A 19,822-nucleotide genomic window follows, 5' to 3' on the forward strand; every position below is an offset into this window, starting at 1 on the left:
TAAGCAAACTGTTGCTAAAATGTTGAAAAGCCTTTTTTGATTGTCTCTGTCATCTCCAGCCACTCGAGGTCCAGGACTCTGTCATGACGACGAGTTCCAGTGCCAGACTGATGGTTTCTGCATACCGGACGAATGGGAGTGTGACGGCCACCCAGACTGTGAGGATGGATCTGACGAACACAATTCCTGCCCACCTGTCACGTGCGGATCCAACTTTTTCCAGTGCACCAACAAGATGTGCATCCCAATGAGCTGGTTGTGTGACGGTGAGAATGACTGCAGGGACATGGGTGATGAACAGAACTGCCCCACACCTCCCTTTACTTGCCCATCAGGACAGTGGCAGTGCCCCACTGACCAAGTGTGTATTGACCTGGACAAGTTGTGCGATGGCCAGAGGGACTGTCCCAACGGAGCAGACGAGTCCCCTATCTGCAGTGAGTATTGGATATTATGTTTATGCCTCAGTAAGGAATATTCATAGAAACAAATAACAAATGCAGAACAATTCAACAAAAAAAAGAATAAACGGCCTAATAAATGTAAAATACAATTTCAAAAAGACGAAGACGACTGCGTGCTGAACAATGGAGGCTGCAGCGACGACTGTGTCCAAGGACCATTTGGAGCTCAGTGCACCTGTCCACCAGGATTTCAGCTCCTCAATGACTCCAAGACTTGTGATGACATAGACGAGTGCTTGATCCCCGGTTTCTGCAGCCAGCAGTGCTTCAACGAGAGAGGAAGCTTCAGGTGTCACTGTTCAGACGGCTACCTTCTAGAGCCCGATGGACGCACCTGCAAAGCTGAAAGTAAGCAACAGCCAATACAAAACAAGGTATCGTTTGTCTGCATACCGCAGACAAACAAAGCATCAAAGTATTCTTTTACACTGTTTGTGAAAAGTATTGGTATGTTTGAGTACCTTTTTCGTGGATCTATGAACTGTATATTTCTCTCCCCTAAGGTCAAGTGTTAGCGGTGCTTTTGGTGGCCAAGCGTAGCCAGATCATCGCAAACAGGGTCTTCATAAGACCACCCCAGCTTCATCCACTGGTCACTGGTTCAAGCATTGTGTCTGTGGACTTCGACCGCTCGACTTCCAGAATCTACTGGGCTGATGCCTCACAGAAAAAGATATGGAAGGCCTACCACAATGGCACTGACAGACGGGAAGTAAGTGAAATGGTAGCAGACGAGGTGTGTGTTAAAGTGTAAGCTGTCGGGCCAATTTCTCTTAGTCGCCGCTGAATGTTTTTGCTGTAAATGAGTTCAGGCAGCATAAACTGAATTTAGTATTATATGCAACATTGTCATTGTTCAGCGTGTCCCTGTTTTAGGTCTTCTCCTCTGGTCTGATGGTACCTGAGAGTATTGCTGTGGACTGGGTGGGTCGGAACCTTTATTGGACCGACTCTGTCATGGAGAACATTGAGGTCTCTACTCTGGACGGTCACTTTCGCAAGGTCCTCTTAAACAAAAATGTGACCAGCCCCCGTGGACTTGTTTTAGACCCTCGTAACCAGTAAGCAAACTCTCTGAACAGGTTTTCAAAATGTATAATAGCATATCATTACATCCGTTTTATGGTTTGCTGTGACGCTGTTGTTCCTCTCAGTACGTACCTGATGTTCTGGTCAGACTGGGGTCAGAATCCCAGGATTGAACGAGCCAGCATGGATGGACTCTTGAGAGAAGTCATCGTCAGCACTAAGGTCTACTGGCCCAATGGCCTGGCCCTGGACTACACCACACGCAGAGTTTACTTTGCTGATGCTTACCTGAAATATATTGACTACTGTGATTATGATGGTCAAAACCGCTATCAGGTCACGGCAAGTGATGTGGTACGTGTTATTAATTGACATATACTGTAAGTCAGGAATGAAGTCTTCATTTGCGAGATAAACTTTGAAAACAATGCCTCACTGCCTCACACCAGGTTCTCCAGCACCCACACGGTATGACTATCTTTGAGGACAGCATCTACTGGTCGGAACGCTACACCAGCAAGGTGATGAAGACGAACAAGTTCCACGGAGGAAACATCACCACTCTGATGAGCAATGTCTACCAGCCCATGGGCATTGTTATGGACCATCCCATTAAACAGCCTGCAGGTAGCTCACAGTTAGACCGCAAAACCTACCTGCAAAGTTGTTGAAGTCTCTTGAATTATCTAGATTAATCAAGTATTGATCAAAGGGAAAAATAAAATGAACACATAAATGGATTTAAAAACTCACCTGAGTTATTGTTTTTAGACTGAAAGTGGCATTGTGCTTCTGTATTTAGCCATCAACCCATGCGGCGGGCACCTTTGCTCTCAGTTGTGCCTGCTCTCAGTCATGAGACCCAGGTACTACACCTGCCACTGCCAGTCAGGTTGGAAGCTGGATACTGACCAACGCACCTGTATCAAAGGTAGGTTTTCAGAACCCCTTCACACTGAATTGAATCGAGTTGAAATTGCCTGTAAATCAGTGGATCAGTAAAATGATAATCATAGCCTAGTTCTGGTTGGTAATACTTCGTATTCCCTACAACTTGTGTGCTATCGTGTTTTTCTTTGTTGTGTGTGTTTCCTATTCTAGATGAGACCCCCTTCTTGATGGTTGTGAGGGATTCTGTGATTTTTGGCATTCCCTTGGACCCCGCTGACCCATCCAACAACGCCATGGCCCCCGTGTCTGGCATCAGCCAGGGGAAAGACATCGACTTTGATGACCAGGAGCAGTTTGTTTACTGGGTCCAGAGCACTGTGAGTGCACATCTTAGGTTGCAGAAATGGAGAAATCGTCCAACGTGATTAGAATTAACTGTGATACTATTAAGCTTTTGAATAAAATGTGAATAGGAAACCATCATATTAAACTTATGCCATATTTCATGTTAGATTTTACTGTTAGCTGCTTGAGTTGATCGTTTTATATCTTTGCGGGACTGCTCTTGTTTTGATGCTTGTTCTCATATTTTACTGTAATATCAGGGTTCAATTTGGCGAGTGAAAACCAGCGGCACCAACAGATCCGAGTTTGCTCCGGCCGCTTACATGGGGTCACCATCTGGTCTGGCTTTTGATTGGATAAGCCGATTGATGTATTACACCAACCCCACGGGCAAATCCATTGAAGTAAGCGCCTCATAAAGACTTTTTAAGAATTTTAACGGGGAACATGTAACATGTCTGATAAAAGAATAAAGAGGAGTTGGAGGTAGATATTTTCAACAACAAATTCACTTGTTTGCATGTTTTTTTTACAATGGTAAATAATTCACAGTCACCTTTTTATACATTATGCCGTTATTCCAAGAGGGTGTTTGTTTCATTCCACATTCATACAGCAGCGGGATGCCATAAAGACATATCTTTGCTTAAAAAACAACCCATCAACAAAGCATTAAGTTCTTCATCTTGTATTAAGTCTGGAAATGCATGCTGAAGTTAAACTGTTGCAACTTCTCTAAGATGCGTAGAACCTTTGATTTTTATTGATAACATTTAGGAGTTTTTGGTGGTTTGTTGGTTGTCAGTGTTTATCTTTTTTATTTTTGTCTTTGCTTTGTTATTGCTCAAGTAAATTGAAAAAAAAAAAGCTTTGCTCTTAGGTTATCCGTGTGGATGGAAATGAGAAATACAGGAAGACTCTCATCGCCTCGACTGGCAAACCGGAGGAAACTGGAGAGCCTGTTGGAATTGCCCTGGATCCGGTCCGAGGGTAAAGCATCTGTGCATCGTTATGGGGGATCGGGTGGCTTATTTGAAAACCTAAACAAAGCCATTGATGTAGTATAATGTTCAAAAAAATTAAACAATGGCTGGATGTAAAACTTACGATACTGGATCCATCGAGCGTTCACACTGACTCTGCTGTATCTTAAACCTCCTCGGCTGTTTTTCACATCTACTCTCTCCCTCCACAGGAAACTATTCTGGACAGACAAAGGGTCAAATGGAGTCCCTCCAAAGGTTGGCAGCGCTGACATGGATGGAGGCAACCTCAGGAACCTTTACACGGGCAACATGGCGAATATTGGATTTATTACTGCTGACATCTCGACCATGAAGCTTTACTGGGGTGTGGCTGGCTCGGGCGTGGTGTGTACAGAATACCAGCTCTGCGTGTAGACTATGACCGTCAATGCAATCGGTTACATTACCTTTTTGAGATTTTTAATCTCTCCCTACAGACTTCACTTGCCTTTTTGTTTTCTGAAAACAATTAACCCGCATCTTTCTTTCCTCCAATTCTGTTCATTGTACTATTTTTTAGTATATTTATATTATTGGTGTGTTCAAATTGTTGTTGTCACCCCTTGTTCTAATATCACGTTTTGATTATTCTTAGTTAACGCTCTCTTTAATCCCAGATCGAGTGCGGCACCATGGATGGAGTAACCCGTGTGACCCTGGTCAGTGGCCTGTCCACTCCATGGGGGCTCACAGTCTACCAGGACCACCTCTACTACACCGACCTGGACTACGAGGTCATTGAGAGGGTGGACAAAAGCAATGGTGGCAATATGGTGGTGATGAGGAGCGGCATGTCTGGCCTGCGCGCTCTCAAAGTACACGCTAGAGACAGTATGTGAATTCACCCATTTCTGATTTAATACTGAGGTGTCTGTGCTTCAGCTTGTTAGTTTTTAATCCAGATTTTCCCCTTTTTTTTGCAATAATTGCTGTCAGTGTATGAGTGAGTGGGACTTTTTACCTTTTCAGTCCTTGTCACAACATAACATGTCAAGTTTCAACTCGTCCGGTTGCAGTAATTTGGGGTCCTACGATTTAGTAATGCTCACTTTCACCTCTTTGTCTCCCCCATATCAGACTCAGCGGGGACCACCAACGCATGCAGTTCCAACAATGGGGGCTGTCCTCACCTCTGTCTGCCCAAACCAGACAGTCAGAAGACCTGTGCCTGCACCACAGGGTTTATCGCCTCTCACGATGGTACCCGCTGTGAACTGTATGAGTCCTTCGCCATCATTTCTACCCCCAGCTATATCCGAGGCTTCCACATAAACAGCTCGGACCATTCTGAGGCTATGGTGCCTGTTGGTGGACGTATGTTGGCTTTTCGTTGTTTTTACAATATGGTGTTTAAGACTGTTTTGCATATTATATGATTTTATTCCTGGATGTTATTAACAGCTGTCTACTAACCACAGGATGTATCTGATCATTTCTTTCCAGCATCTTATTACATTAAGGACAAGTTAGACCTGCATATTGAATCTGGCTTTCTTTACTGGACTGACAACAGCACCTACTCCTCGTACAAGGGCATCACCAGGGCCAGAATAGATGGAGGGAGTTACAGCCGTGTCGTAAGTTCTGGCGTCGGACAGAGAGGCATCCAGGGTCTGGCTGTAGACTGGGTTGCAGGTATGAATCCACTTCTAACAAGGAAGTGTTGGGAGAATAACCCTCATCTTTTCTTACATTTCCCCATTCACTTTCTCAGGTAACTTGTACTTCTCCAATGCCTTTGCGAGCGAGACTTTCCTGGAGGTGCTGGCCATCAACACTACCTACCGAATGGTTCTCTTCAAGAGCTTACAGGACCAGCCCAGAGACCTGGCAGTCAGCCCCAAACTTCGCTACCTCTTTTGGACTGATGGTGGCCAAACACCCAAGATTGAGCGGGCCCTGCTGGATGGAACAAACCGCACAGTGTTGGCATCAGAGAGCCTGGCGTCTCCTCGTGGCCTTACAGTTGATTATACAAATGACTTCCTCTATTGGACTGATGATGTTCTCGATATGATCTCCCGCATGGCCTCAGACGGGACGCAGAGGCAGATTATCCGTTATGGGAGCCGTTATCCGTCTCCAACGGGAATGGCTATTTTTGGGAACAACATGCTGTGGGTGGATAAAAAGCTTGGAAAGCTGTTCCAGGCCAGTAAGGACCCAGCCAATACTACACAGCCCGAGGTGACAGTTTAAGTAGCTTCATTTAATACACACAGTTTTATCATGATGCTGTTATTTGTATGAACTGGGTGGTGCAACATAAAATATAGGCACAATTACAGAAATTCTGTGAAATTATAACCATTTCATAATCTTGTCCACATCAATATTAGTTGTTGTCATGTGTCATCCACACCAAATATTCAATTATTTTCATTACTGATTCATTTTGATTATATTTTTTTACTTAACATCATTATTATTTTCTTAGACAACACAAACTTAAAACAAAAACAGTTTTTGTAGTCATAGAAACGACTAAAAACTAAATGTAGACATTTAATGACAACGATTTGAATCCTTTTGTCTACTAAACACCAAAAATGTTTTCGATGTCACCAGGTAATCCGAGACAGTCTTGGTGGACTGACGGACGTTGCTGTGTTTGACTATCATGTCCAGCCTACATCTGCCAACCTGGTAGGCTTCAACCCATGCCAGGAAGACAACGGACGCTGCCAGCAGCTCTGCTTCGCTATTCCAGACCAGGAGAAACCTAAATGTGGTTGCGCACACGGGTCGCTCCTGAGCAACGGAGTAACATGCGGCTATGGACTGGATGAGTTTCTAGTTTTCAGCACAGACTACACGCTGAATAGCCTGAGACTAGACCCAGCAGATCACAGTGTTCCCTATCCAGCGGTGACCTTGGGCTACAACGTCATGGGTGTGGATTATGACTTCAAACAGAAAATACTTTTCTATACCCAGTATAAGGGGATAGGTCGGAGCGTAATTGGCTATGTCACCACAACATCCATCACCAGCCCTCCTGTCATTATTGCCTCAAGTGAGTTAAGGATTAATTGTGACTGCTCACTTCACCATTTCCTTCACGACTGTTTTTGTAACATTATTTGATATCCCGTTCTCTACTCACTGCTCAGACTTGGATGACCCAGAGGGACTGGCCTATGATTGGATCAACAAGCGCCTCTACTTCACTGACTACTACAGACGTTATGTCCAGTCAATCGGGGTGGATGGGTTGAATCGCTCAACGATTGCGCATGCAAACCGCCCACGAGGCATCATCGTTGACCCGTGCTATGGGTAAAAGGAGGAAATTATTATTTCATATGCAAATGTCCATAGATTGAGACTGGTGTTCAAGTATTAATGTTGAGCATCAATTTTAGCCATAAGCTGCCTCTTCTTTTTCTCCATAGTTACCTGTACTGGACTGATTGGGGCTCTCCGGCTAAGATTGAGAGGGCCACGCTGGGTGGAAACTTTAGGACAGCCATCATCAACAGCAGTCTGACAACACCTAATGGCCTGACTTTGGACTACGAGGAGAGGATGCTTTACTGGGCTGATGCCTCCCTGTAAGTCCAGATTTTCCTGCCTTATACAGTATATATCAGTTGAAGGGGACGGTTGTGCTGCAGCTTTTCTTTTTCCCTTTGCTTTCTGTAGAGACAAGATTGAGCGGGCGACGCTGACTGGTGAGAACCGACAAGTGATCGTGCAGGGAGTGCAGTACCCGTTCGCCATGACTGTTTTCCAGCAGGACATCTTCTGGACAGACTGGACGGCGAGAGCTGTCTTCCGGGCAGGGAAGGATGATGGCTCTGACTTCACGGTGGTAGCCCAGAACCTGCAGTACCGACCGAATGACATCCACATTTATGCCGCATCTAAGCAGGAGAGTTGCTCCAGCTTCTGTCAGCAATTCAACGGAGGCTGCAGTCACATCTGTGTTTCTGGTAAGGGCGGATTCATTCTTCCATTGATGCTGAAAAAAAGGCAAGGAATCCACCAAACATACATACAGTATATTTGTATCTATATGTGGGACCTTGCCTCAGTTTTTTAAGTTTTTTTTGTCAGTTGTAAATTTAGTGTAATAATGTTTTATTCAACTTTAATGGTCATAGTGGAATTATGATGATATATTATTATTGCTGCATAATTAAATCTTGAGTGCTTGGCTTCAAAAGTGTCACTAAATTAACTTAATCTTAAACTGCTTAAAAAGACACAAAGTACTGCTAATAGATAAGACAGATAAGCCCTAAGTTTGTCTCTGTGTTCCCTCTGGTTACTCTGAATTATTTAAACCCACAAATCTACTCTCCATAATCTCCTCTGCAGGTCCAGTTGGCCCAGAGTGCCAGTGTCCTCATGACGGGAGCTGGTATCTGGCAAATAACGGCAAGGACTGCATCAAAGACACAGGGAAACGTTGTCAGCCAGAACAGTTCACCTGTCTGAATGGCAACTGCATCTCAGCCAGGTGGAAGTGCGACGGCTACGATGACTGCCAGGACAATTCAGATGAGCTTGAAAGAGTGTGTGGTGAGAAAAGACCTTTGAGATATTCATATTCATTCCCATCTTGATGCCAATCTGCTCTGTTGTTGACATACGTAAGCAAACCTGTTCTACAGTTAGATTGCAACTAAAACTTCCTTTTACCCTACCTAGCCTTCCACACGTGCTCAGCCATGGACTTTACCTGTGACAACGGGCGTTGCATACCGTTAACCTACACCTGTGACTACACAAATGACTGCGGTGACAACAGTGACGAGCTGGGCTGCCCCTTCCCTACATGTAATCCTGCTACTGAGTTCACCTGCGCCAGCGGGCGCTGCATCAGTGCAGCCTTTGTCTGTGACGGCCACAATGACTGTCGAGACAACGCCACTTCAGACGAAATCAACTGCCGTGAGTCACAATAGGACAATCCCAGGATTGTCGTCTGGCGGTGCCTACACCACGCTTAAGACAATCCAAACTCTTTTCATGTGTCGTCCCACGATGGTGGAATGACCTGCCGAGCGCTACCAGAACAGGGGCGTCCCTGTCTATCTTCAAGAAACCCAGCTCTTCAGAGAGCATCTCCTATCCTAGCACTTACCTTGTACTTCCCTACCCCCTCTATCTCTGCACTTTATCTTTCTGCACTTCTTTCTATGCCTGCACCCTATCTCTACTCTGTCACCTCTGACAGAGTCAGACTAGTGGGTTCCTTCTATGTAGTTTATTGTTAGCTTTATATAGCTTGTTAAATCTTCATTTGTAAGTCGCTTTGGATAAAAGCGTCTGCTAAATACATAAACATAAACAATAACGCTGAGCAGGAGTTAGATTCATGAAAAGATCATCGATTGGTGTGAACACAACACCTATGGAGTGAATGCATGATTGGCAGGAAGCTACTCATTTGAAATCTGCAGGCTTTTGTTTTGAATAAATAACAAGCATATGTATCATCAAAACCTTTTTATGATTTTGTGCTCCAGCTGACCGCACATGTCCTACGGGCCAGGTCAAGTGCGAGGGAACCAACATCTGCATCGATCCTGATAACCTATGTGATGGCTATAACAACTGTGGGGACAACAGTGACGAGAATCCCCTCTTCTGCGGTAAGGCATTCCCGAAGTGAAAGTAAAAATAAAGTCAGAACACATTTTTGCTTTCTTAACACGCAATCACCCATATAGTTTATATGCTATCAGCTGCAGTTAGCGTGGCTCTGACTGTATATGTTGTCTGTGTGTGTTGTCGTGCCACAGCGGACCGCACGTGCTCTGCGGATCAGTTCCTTTGTGATACAGGAAAGTGCATTCCTCAGTCTTGGGTTTGTGACTCATTCAGTGACTGCAATGATGGGACAGATGAACCTCCCACTTGCGGTAGGTTGTCTATATTTACGCAACAGACGAGTACAAACTTTTCTTGGTTTATGAACATTGCATTTTAAGGACATATTTCCGCACATTCATTTAAAATATTATCATTTTGCATTTACAACTCGCAGCCAAATATAATCAAAGGGAATTTTCTGTCCTGGCTTCTGTGCAGAGGATCAAATTAAAACGTGCAATCCAGACCAGTTCACTTGTACCAATGGAAACTGCATCCCTCAGTCGCTGGTTTGCGATGGCAACAATGACTGCTGGGACAGCAGTGACGAGGCCCCAGAGCTGCAGTGTGGTGAGACAGCAGTTAGACATTCATTTATCACAATTTGTCAAGATAACACTCAGGCTTTATTTAATTTGTAGTTGGGTTAGAAGAACGCAAGTATCTCATTTAGGCTTTTTTCACAGCTCTATGCCATTTTTCATTTCAGTTTTGTATATACTTTTCATCTGAAGTCTGATTACAATCTTTTTGTAGTTGTTTGTGGCATCGCATTGTTTATCCAACCTTGATGAACCCTCTCATCTTTTTGTTTCCGCTGTAGGACAACGTACCTGCAGTTCTAACCAGTTCACGTGTCCGACCTGGTACCCGGGCCATCCACGCTGCGTGCCTTTAAGCTTCGTGTGCGATGGTGAGAAAGACTGTGCCAATGCAGCTGATGAGCTCCAGAACTGTCCAAACCGGACCTGCCATATGAATGAGTTTGCCTGTTCTAACGGGCTCTGCATCATCATCCCACTCCAGTAAGAGAAAAACGTGTGATTGATTTATGCAGTTCCCTGAAAACGAATTCGCTAACCAGTGAATGATGAGATCCTCCTCTTCCCCAGCTGCGACCGCGTGAACGACTGCGGAGACGGCAGTGATGAAGTGGGGTGTACATACGACACATGCAGCAGCAACCAGTTCACCTGTGGTAACGGAGCCTGCATCCCCTCCTCCTACACTTGCGACGGGGAAAGCGACTGTATGGATGGTTCAGATGAGACAGATAGCTTGTGCATCACACCTCAACCCACCTGCTCTCCTCAGCACTACTTGTGCTCATCAGGAGAGTGCATTGATAACAGTAAGGTGTGCAATGGGCAGAAGGACTGCCAGGACAACAGTGATGAAAAAGGCTGCGGTGAGACAAATTGCGATTTATGTTGCATTATTTTTCTCATTTGTTATTTATGAATGGTACCTCTGAGTCGGACATTATCAGGGAGGTTATTTAGTTTCAAAGACCATTAGAAACCTTCAGTTTTACCACAGTAAGGAAGAAAAAGGTGCTTGAAATATGTGTTGAGAACTTTTTGCTCAATCAAATATTGTCTTTCATGTTTAAAAATGTAAAAGATCTGTTTTGTGCTACCTCTGCGTTTGCTAATGTGTAAAAGTAAGAAAGTATGTGACCTACAGTTTGTCATGTCAAATATCGCCTTTTTTTCCACTTCTTCCTGTTTTCTGTTTCTGTTTAGGGGTCAACGAGTGTCGCAACCCTTCCGTCCATAAGTGTGCTCAACTCTGCACCGACACCCTTACTGGTTATTACTGTTCCTGCTACCCAGGTTACAAACTAATGCCAGATGGCAAAGCCTGCGAGGACATCAACGAGTGTGTCAGCACACCTGCAGTCTGTAGCCAGATCTGCGAGAATGCCTTTGGCTCATACCACTGCAAATGCGCTCCAGGGTACATCCGGGAGCCGGATGGACGCACCTGTCGCCAGAACAGTGGCATTGCCCCATACCTGTTGTACAGTAATCGCTACTATATCCGCAATTTGACCACCGATGGGTCCCATCTGAGTATAGTCCTGCAGGGGCTGTCCAACGCTGTGGCGTTAGATTTCGATCACTATGAGGAGAGATTGTACTGGCTTGATGCAGGGGCAGGAAAGATTGAGAGGATGCGTTTTGATGGAAGTGACAGGGAGACTCTGTTAACTGATAACAATGTAGCAGGAGCTGAAGGTCTGGCACTGGACTGGGTGGGCAGGTGTGTAAACATGGAGTTTTTCCACAAAAGTAGGAAATCAAGCATGCACAACTCAAGGGATGTCAGTAAGTTTTTGTTTGTTTGTTTCCTTTTCTGCAGAAAGATGTACTGGACGAATGGTTACTACAGCTCACTTCATGTGATGGAGCTGGATGGGCGCTACCCAAAGACGCTGCTGTCAGGGGGATTCACAAATGGAAATGACACCTATGTTGTCAGCCGACCGCGGGCTGTGGCTGTCAACCCTAAATATGGGTATTCACACTCACACACAAGACTTTAAATCTTTGGTTGACACCAAAGACAGTTGTATTCAGATGATTCTTTATTTTAGGTGCAGTAGTTACAGCTAATGATATTAACTGATTTGTTAGGGAAGTTGATAAAATACCTCCAGGAATACAGTGTCAGGCATTACCTGTTGTTTGCTTTTTACAGAAGATTTAACCTCTGCCTCGTCCCACCTCTTCTCTCCTTTCCTGTCGCTTTCCTCTCAGGTGGCTGTACTGGACTGACTGGGGGGACGCAGCCTATATTGGCAGAGTTGGCATGGATGGAACAAATGTCAGTGCCATTATCACAACCAAGCTGGAGTGGCCCAATGCTCTGACCATTGACTACACCACCAACAAGATCTTCTTCGCTGATGCACATCTTAACTTTTTGGAGTGAGTTAAGGGATAGTTTCAGACAGAAACTGATATTATTTATAATCAAGTTGCTGTACCTGCGATATATCTACTTTTATATCAACCTTGCTTATTTTTGTAGCTTTGCAGACATGGACGGCCAGAACCGGCACCGGGCTATTGCCGGTACACTTCCCCATGTATTTGCCGTTACTCTGTTTGAAGACTGGGTCTTCTGGACAGACTGGAACACGCACAACGTGGAGAAAGCCCATAAGTACACTGGCGAGCAGCGCACAGTCATGGGCAACAACACACATCGGCCCCATGACATTCATGTGTACCACCCCTACAGACAACCTAGGAGTATGTAAATGACAGTCGCATGTGTTTATGTGTTTATCGGCAGCAGACTCAAGTAATGTTTTTTATTTTTTTCTCCATATTTCCCAGGTGAAAACCCTTGCTTGTCACATCACCTGACCTGCAGTCATTTGTGTCTGATTGCACCTGGTGGGCAGCAAGCTTCCTGCGAGTGTCCAGATCATTTTATTGGCCTAGCTGTGGGATTTAAGATCCAGTGTGTTGCTGACTGCTCCAGTACCCAGTTCCGCTGTGGGGACAATGAGAAGTTAGTCAGATTGTTGACTGTCTTTTTTTTTTTTTTTTGTATCATTTGTTTCATTTTCTTACCATCAGTTCAGCAGTTTTCACCAAGACAGGCGTTCAGTGAACACATTCACAGACACTAGAAAGAAAGAAAACGCATCATTGTGTTAGTCTGACCAAAACTGGAGTTTCGTAATGCTTGTAAGCATGTTAGTTTGCCCAAAATTGTGTGAAATTTAACTTTTCAAACCAGATAGTGCAGTGGAGGATCGAATCACTCTGCATGCATACGCTCTACTAGACTCAAATGGGCCAAAATCACCATTTAAGTCATTTGAAAACAACATCTGCCCAGTAAATTCAGCTATCCTTAGATGTTCGATGACAGAGAAAGTTGGAAGCAGCAGAATGTCTTTAATATTTACTTACGCAGTCCACAGTGCTGTGGGACTGGACGTGCTTCAGTTAATAACACAGGTATGGTGGCCCGATTAAATTGTCAAGTTTAGCTGAAACTGTATTTTTACTCAACTGTTACCATACTGACTGACTCTAAGATGGACTGATTGCTAAACTTAAAAACTAACAAGAAATAAGATTAATAACTAGGAACTTAGTCAAATAAAGCAGGAAGTCAAAAGTCCAAAAAGGCACACTCAAAAACAAATAAAACAAGAATATAAGGAAAAAAAGGAGAATGTAAATGATGAAATCACATCACTTTGAACTTCATATAATTTTCCCATTTCTCCCTTCTCCTTAGGTGTGTTCCTATATGGTGGAAGTGTGACGGTCAGTCAGACTGCAGCGACGGCTCAGATGAACCTCAGACCTGCCCACCTCGTTACTGCCCCGTAGGCCAGTTCCAGTGTCAAGATGGCAACTGTACCTACCCTGGTTTCATCTGCGATGGACAGCCACACTGCCCTGACAGCTCAGATGAGGACGCCGCTCTCTGCAGTATGACAATCAAACCAAAAATCTCAGCAGATCCCCCAATGCTATAAAACGATCAAATTTTCGATATTTCCAATATTCTCCGATTGTCTTTTAAATGTCTGATTTTGCTCCATGTTTTTCTCTCCTTGCAGGTGATCACCGATGCGAGGTAAACCAGTTCCAGTGTAAAAACAAGAAGTGCATCCCTGTGTCCTGGCACTGTGATGGAATTAACGACTGCTCGGATGGCAGCGATGAAGATGCAGAAACTTGTGCCCAGAGGACTTGCCAACCAGGAGAGTTCCAGTGTGCCAATGGCCGCTGCCTACCATCAAGCTATGTGTGTGATGCCCAGGACGACTGTGGAGATGGTTCTGATGAGCCGTATGAAACCTGCAGTAAGTTTGACTGGCGGAGAAATAAAGACAGAGAGATACTATCATTTTAGACATTATAGTACTTTAGCCGGTGATCTTGTAGAGGCATAATGTCATCTGTAGAGACTGTGGCAGGAATGAAAAGCTGACTTCCCTCATTTCTCTTATTAGTCTGGGATTAGCAAAAAAGCTCTACTGTAATTGATGACGGCAGTGTTCTGTGGGTGAACAACTGACAGTTTAATCAAAGAGATTTATCTGTTTTTTCACTCATACAGTATATGATCAATATAGACTCAGTCTTGTCCCAAGAGTAATCTGAGTGAATTAATGATGTTATACTGCTTCCCATCCTCTTCTTTCAGCTCCTAATCACCGCCAAATCTGTTTTGCTCTGTTTCCCTCTTATATTCTTGCTGCCTCTCTACATCTTGAGTACTTCCTGTTTCACCATCAGTCTCACCAGTCCTGTCAGGTCACATCTTTAACTCATCTCTGTCTTTGCCTTCCCAGTGGGTCCCGAGTACAAGTGCGATGAAGACACGGAGTTCTCCTGCAAGACAAACTACCGCTGTATTCCTCAGTGGGCCCGCTGCGATGGCACCAACGACTGCATCGACAACAGCGACGAGGAAGGCTGTGGTCAGTGCTTATCCCACCGCTTATTTTTCAAAGTCTTTCATGGTGTGATGCGAAGTGTTTGCTTGTAACTACACTACTGTGACCTGTACAGCTATGACCTTACAACGAAAAGAAAAAGAGCATTGTCTTGAATAGCTGAAAGGATTTACAGCCCAGTAATCAGGAGGTTTATTGATTTGTTTTAGTCAAGGCCACAGCTGACCAAGACTTTTTTTTTCAGCTTGTTCAAGTGTTTTAAAGCTGTTTAGAGCAGAGAAAAATGTCAACAACATTTTTTATTATCCTCTAAAGAAAACAGATTGGAGACACAAAATGCATTAAATTATGAGGGACTCAATAGGCAGCCACAGTTTATAGATTCAGATTTTAGTAGTGAGAATGTGTTAAGGTTTTTGGAGCATACAACCTGTTTAGCTTTAGTGTTTTTACACCTTAAATACCACAACAGAGCCACTGCACACTGTTTCTGACCATATGTGGAACCCCCCCCCCCTTTTTTTTTTTCTGCTCCTTTCTGACTATTACTGCGACAGAGGAGCTGACCTGTGATCCTCTGGGAGATTTCCGCTGTGACAACCACCGCTGTGTTCCCATCCGATGGAGGTGTGACGGCACCAACGACTGTGGAGACGGCTCAGATGAGAGGGACTGTCGTAAGTGTCAGACTCTACATTTTTACGAAGAACTACTGCAAACCACTGAGCATTAGAAGGAGACACATGTCCACCCGACTTACCCAGTGTTTTTCCATCCTTCAAATCTGCCTCGTGATTTGAATGACTAACCTGTAACTTATAAAGATGCACAGAACATTTTTAGATGCTGAATTGACATATTGCTTGATCAATGCATGTATTAATTCGAGTTTCCTACTATAGTTGCGTAACTCTTATAACTGGGCCTGTGTAGCTCGTGTAGCTCACGGCTGCACCTCGCTCTGCTCCCTTACTGAAGAAATGTGTACCTCTGTGATTGTGGTCTCCAGAGCCACGGCCCTGCTCTGAAAGTGAGTTTCGATGTGACAACGCACAGTGCATCCCTGGAAACTGGGTGTGTGACCATGACAACGACTGCGGAGACAACTCAGATGAGCGAGATTGCGGTGAGCAGACGCTGCGTGCACACACACTTCCTCGCACTATTACCTGTCGTCAGCGGCACGCATTAACATCTTGGCTCTTTTCCAGAACTGCTGACGTGTCGCCCCGGTTCCTTCCAGTGTGACTCAGGTCACTGTATCCCCTCTGTTCTGCAGTGTGACGGCTGGCCCGATTGTCAGGATCTGTCAGATGAGACCAGCTGCCGTAAGTAAACAACATTCCAGGCTCCTCCTACAGTCTTTTAGCATACTTGTGTTTGTGGGTAGCAGGTCATCATTCAGGTTGGAAGGCTTAAAAAGGATGATCATGAACTGTTTCGGAGGCATAAACACATAAAACAACTTATTGAGAAATCAGATTAAAGGTAAACTTCATCTAAAATGTAAATATAAAGGTATGTAAAACTGTTCATACACAACATACAATACAATAATAGAAGAGATTTATAGCAGTTGTCTGTCTGTCTGGAGGAAAGTTACATAATTTCCTTTTATGTCTAATCGTAACATGTGGTCTAGATCCAATGAGGTTAAACTTTGGAGCAACTGGGACTCGACTATTTTGAGCTCAAGAAACCGTAAACCGTGTTGTTCCTACTCGCACATTATTTCTGTCCTCCACTGCTTTCATTCAGTTACTTCACAGGCTGTCTAAACGAGAGGAACCTCTTTAAAAGGTTTGAGATAGAAGAGTTTGCTGAATAAGACATGACCTCAGCCAAGAGTAGCGGTAGCCACACCTACAAATATAACCCCAAAACATTGAGGCGCTTTCGATTCTACGCTGGAGTTTGTTTGTTGCCTCTCACTAGAAAGTTTTGACTGGGTGTCTTTTAGGTAATAATTTCTTTTTTTTCTTCTTTTTTTAAAGCTACGCGTTACCCAGGGGGCCGTTGGTGTCTTGAGAGCCAGTTCCAGTGCACCAACCGACTGTGTGTGAGCCAGAGCTGGGTGTGTGACGGTGTTGATGACTGCGGGGACGACTCTGATGAACAACTCAGTTTATGCTGTGAGAAAAATGCCCTTAAGTTTGTTCATCTTTTATACGTCATTTTTTTCCGTGCGAGTCATTTTTATCCCCAATTCTGTTAAAATGACAAATTGTCACGTTTTTTTAATGATGTTTGATAACTGACGGTTCTGAGTCAGTTGGAAAAAGGAAAAAAAAGATGGCAATTAGGCTTATCAAAGCCCACGTTTGTGTGCGTTGAACAGTGAACGTCACCTGCGAGATGCCGTCCAGGTTCCGATGTGCCAACGGCTACTGCATTTACTCTGGACTGCTCTGCAATAAGAAGGATGACTGTGGAGACGGCAGCGATGAAAAAGAAGATCTCTGTATGGCTCACACTCATACGTGCTGCAATAGACACATCAGCACTTTTAGATCAACATTACAGAAACCATCAAATAGTAGCAAAAAGACAAGTTTGGGCAAAGTACTGATGTTTAAACGCAGAGAGAGAGCTGATATGAGATATATATTCTACATACAGATGCATTTGGCTTCCACAGTCAATGAATCAAGTAAAGTGCACTGTGCAATATTTTGCTGTTAGTTTTTTTCTTATTAACTGTAGACATAACCAGATTTGTGATGCGCTCGGGTTTAGCAAATACACCGCTTCTGATCATATTGTGCGATTTTCAAACATTACTCCAAATCCCACCGATGCTCTGAACTTTCCTCTGTGAGGTCAGTGAAATGGGAATGTAAAAAATGACATCAGCAACTGCACAGGCCCCAAACACGCAACGGCTAAGAAAATGTCACAATCAGCTTACATGTCAATCAAATTAGAGTGCAGAATGGAGGTGGACATTGGCTGGCTCATCTAAATCCATTTGTTTGTCAGCAAGATACAGTATTAACAGGCAGAATGTATCATGATAGAGTACACAAGTTTAGGGCTGTGAGACTGAACATCTCCACACTGTAGGGAAAGAACAGAGGTGACTTTTCATGTAAAAGACTCATTGCTTACTGTCGTTTCATTCTGACTGCAAACTTCACAGGCCGTGAGCCCACTCTGCCCCCCTGCACACTGGAAGAGTTTAAATGCATCAACGGCCACTGTGTGCCCCTGCCGTACGTCTGTGACCACAACGACAACTGTGGGGACCGCACAGATGAAATGGGCTGCAGTGAGTAACATAAACGGATACTCATTCCAACCGCCTGCCTGGCCGATTACATTTAGTTTTATCAGACAGACATGTGAGCTAACCGTGTGTCTCCTGATGTTTCCAAATGTAACGGAATAACTTGAGATTTAGGATTTTCTGGTTCAATAAAAAAAGAGTACAAGATTACAGCCTTCATCACAGAAAAAGGACATGATCGTCATCAGAATTTGACGAAAAATAATCAAATCTTCTAGTTTATACAAGACTTTTAACAGTTTTCAGAGGTCTGATCATCCTCTTAGCTCTCTTCCAAAATATGCCAAAATTTCCTGGTTTATGATTTAGTACTCCAGGTAGCATCGGGGGCTCTCTCATAATCAGGATAAGGCTTTATGATGCGTTGACACAGAAAGAATTAAGTCTCCCCTCCTGTGTGTTTGATGGAGCAGATGAGCTCCAGTTTTAATCAGTGCAGCTGTCTCCATGAGACGCACACATTCGGCTGTATATGGGTAAACTCCCAAGAAAGCATCTCAAAGTGTATTTATGCCGCAGTCTGTGATTTTTTTTGTGTTCCAAGTCTGCCTTCCTGCTTTCAGCTCGGTACAAAAGACGTTTTAAATGTGTCAGAAACGCTCTGTGTTGTCCGGTTCTAGATTTTGGCCAAGACAGAAACTGTGAGGAGAAGCTGTGCCAACACGAGTGCACCAACCTGAACGGCACCGGCTTCATTTGCTCCTGCCGACCTGGATACACCGTGGACCCAGACAGCACCTACAACTGCCTGGGTACACGCACACACACACACACACACACACACACACTCACGTAGACACTGGTTAATTCATCTAATTAAAAATCCAGGCGGCAAAACCAGCCTTCAGATCTGCAGAGAAGAGCAAACGTGGCCAGAACGGCACTTTCTGTCCTCGTTCGTGAACTTTACCACTTGTCTCCTCCCTCCCTCCCTCCCTCCCTCCCTCCCTCCCTCCCTCCAGACATCAATGAGTGCGAGGTGTGGGGTACCTGTCCTCAGATCTGTAAGAACACCAAAGGCAGCTACGACTGCGAGTGTGCATCCGGCTACAGAAAAGTGGGAGATGGCAGCATGTGTGAGGCTGAGGGTGAGAATTATCTTTTTAATGAGCCTTGAGCAGCATGAATTATAATAAGTAACTTGTCTTACTGAAGTAATCTTATCACTATAATGCAAATCTGATATCTACCGTTCGTTATTAATGTTCAGAGTTTGTGTTTGATAAACAGACAGTGTCTTTAGTTTCTTTATAGTTATCCTGATACATCAAATGTCCGTTTCTCCTGCAGGAGCATCTCCTCTGCTGCTTCTCCCAGAGAGCATTCGTATCCGGAGGTTCAACTTGCAGACGGAGGCCTACCACGACTTTCTCCAAGAGGAGGAGCGCATCATGGCTCTGGACTATGACTGGGACCACAACAACACTGGATTCAGTAAGACACACGGATTAAGGCTAAATCTAACGCTTACAGCTGCATCTGGCTCTATGCAAAAGGCAGTGAAGACAAGTGTTACATCGTGTTTTGGGGCTTTTTCAGGCATGGTGTACTTTACTGTGGCCGGTAAGGACTCTGTATCAGGTGCCATTAAGAGAGCGTACATACCTTCAGTGGATGACGGCAGTAATAACATAGGTGCAGCTGTTGACCTCGACATCAAGTACATCACCACACCAGATGGCATCGCTGTGGACTGGGTGGGCAGGTGAGTTTGCCCTTTTGTTGTGTCCTGATATGAGCT

At 44.4% G+C, this 19,822-nt stretch overlaps 2 protein-coding genes across 2 annotated transcripts in view; both read left to right on the top strand.

The window, feature by feature from the left end:
- LOC140278105 (supervillin-like) overlaps positions 1–19,822 on the top strand; it is a 156,004-nt gene that overhangs the window by 128,244 nt on the left and 7,938 nt on the right. The window lies entirely within an intron of this gene.
- The window catches only part of lrp2b (low density lipoprotein receptor-related protein 2b), a 33,664-nt gene that overhangs the window by 10,477 nt on the left and 3,365 nt on the right, over positions 1–19,822 (top strand). The window contains exons 25-68 of the mRNA XM_072372914.1: positions 60–437; positions 564–812; positions 968–1,176; positions 1,341–1,525; positions 1,619–1,847; positions 1,943–2,120; positions 2,296–2,424; positions 2,595–2,761; positions 2,990–3,133; positions 3,610–3,719; positions 3,925–4,099; positions 4,372–4,585; positions 4,832–5,068; positions 5,198–5,389; positions 5,469–5,941; positions 6,323–6,770; positions 6,868–7,033; positions 7,150–7,308; positions 7,400–7,689; positions 8,078–8,281; positions 8,411–8,653; positions 9,232–9,357; positions 9,508–9,627; positions 9,797–9,928; positions 10,182–10,383; positions 10,471–10,766; positions 11,104–11,623; positions 11,723–11,878; positions 12,121–12,291; positions 12,395–12,618; positions 12,706–12,883; positions 13,625–13,821; positions 13,953–14,198; positions 14,691–14,819; positions 15,353–15,472; positions 15,805–15,921; positions 16,007–16,123; positions 16,790–16,927; positions 17,134–17,256; positions 17,935–18,063; positions 18,702–18,833; positions 19,044–19,169; positions 19,372–19,515; positions 19,621–19,786. Of these exons, the coding sequence (XP_072229015.1) occupies positions 60–437; positions 564–812; positions 968–1,176; positions 1,341–1,525; positions 1,619–1,847; positions 1,943–2,120; positions 2,296–2,424; positions 2,595–2,761; positions 2,990–3,133; positions 3,610–3,719; positions 3,925–4,099; positions 4,372–4,585; positions 4,832–5,068; positions 5,198–5,389; positions 5,469–5,941; positions 6,323–6,770; positions 6,868–7,033; positions 7,150–7,308; positions 7,400–7,689; positions 8,078–8,281; positions 8,411–8,653; positions 9,232–9,357; positions 9,508–9,627; positions 9,797–9,928; positions 10,182–10,383; positions 10,471–10,766; positions 11,104–11,623; positions 11,723–11,878; positions 12,121–12,291; positions 12,395–12,618; positions 12,706–12,883; positions 13,625–13,821; positions 13,953–14,198; positions 14,691–14,819; positions 15,353–15,472; positions 15,805–15,921; positions 16,007–16,123; positions 16,790–16,927; positions 17,134–17,256; positions 17,935–18,063; positions 18,702–18,833; positions 19,044–19,169; positions 19,372–19,515; positions 19,621–19,786 (8,788 nt within the window). The remainder of the gene's footprint in view (positions 1–59; positions 438–563; positions 813–967; positions 1,177–1,340; positions 1,526–1,618; positions 1,848–1,942; positions 2,121–2,295; positions 2,425–2,594; positions 2,762–2,989; positions 3,134–3,609; positions 3,720–3,924; positions 4,100–4,371; positions 4,586–4,831; positions 5,069–5,197; positions 5,390–5,468; positions 5,942–6,322; positions 6,771–6,867; positions 7,034–7,149; positions 7,309–7,399; positions 7,690–8,077; positions 8,282–8,410; positions 8,654–9,231; positions 9,358–9,507; positions 9,628–9,796; positions 9,929–10,181; positions 10,384–10,470; positions 10,767–11,103; positions 11,624–11,722; positions 11,879–12,120; positions 12,292–12,394; positions 12,619–12,705; positions 12,884–13,624; positions 13,822–13,952; positions 14,199–14,690; positions 14,820–15,352; positions 15,473–15,804; positions 15,922–16,006; positions 16,124–16,789; positions 16,928–17,133; positions 17,257–17,934; positions 18,064–18,701; positions 18,834–19,043; positions 19,170–19,371; positions 19,516–19,620; positions 19,787–19,822) is intronic.

The sequence above is a fragment of the Leuresthes tenuis genome, unplaced genomic scaffold, assembly GCF_036924035.1.
Source record: "Leuresthes tenuis unplaced genomic scaffold, fLeuTen1.0.hap1 SCAF_20, whole genome shotgun sequence".
Lineage (NCBI taxonomy): Eukaryota > Metazoa > Chordata > Actinopteri > Atheriniformes > Atherinopsidae > Leuresthes > Leuresthes tenuis.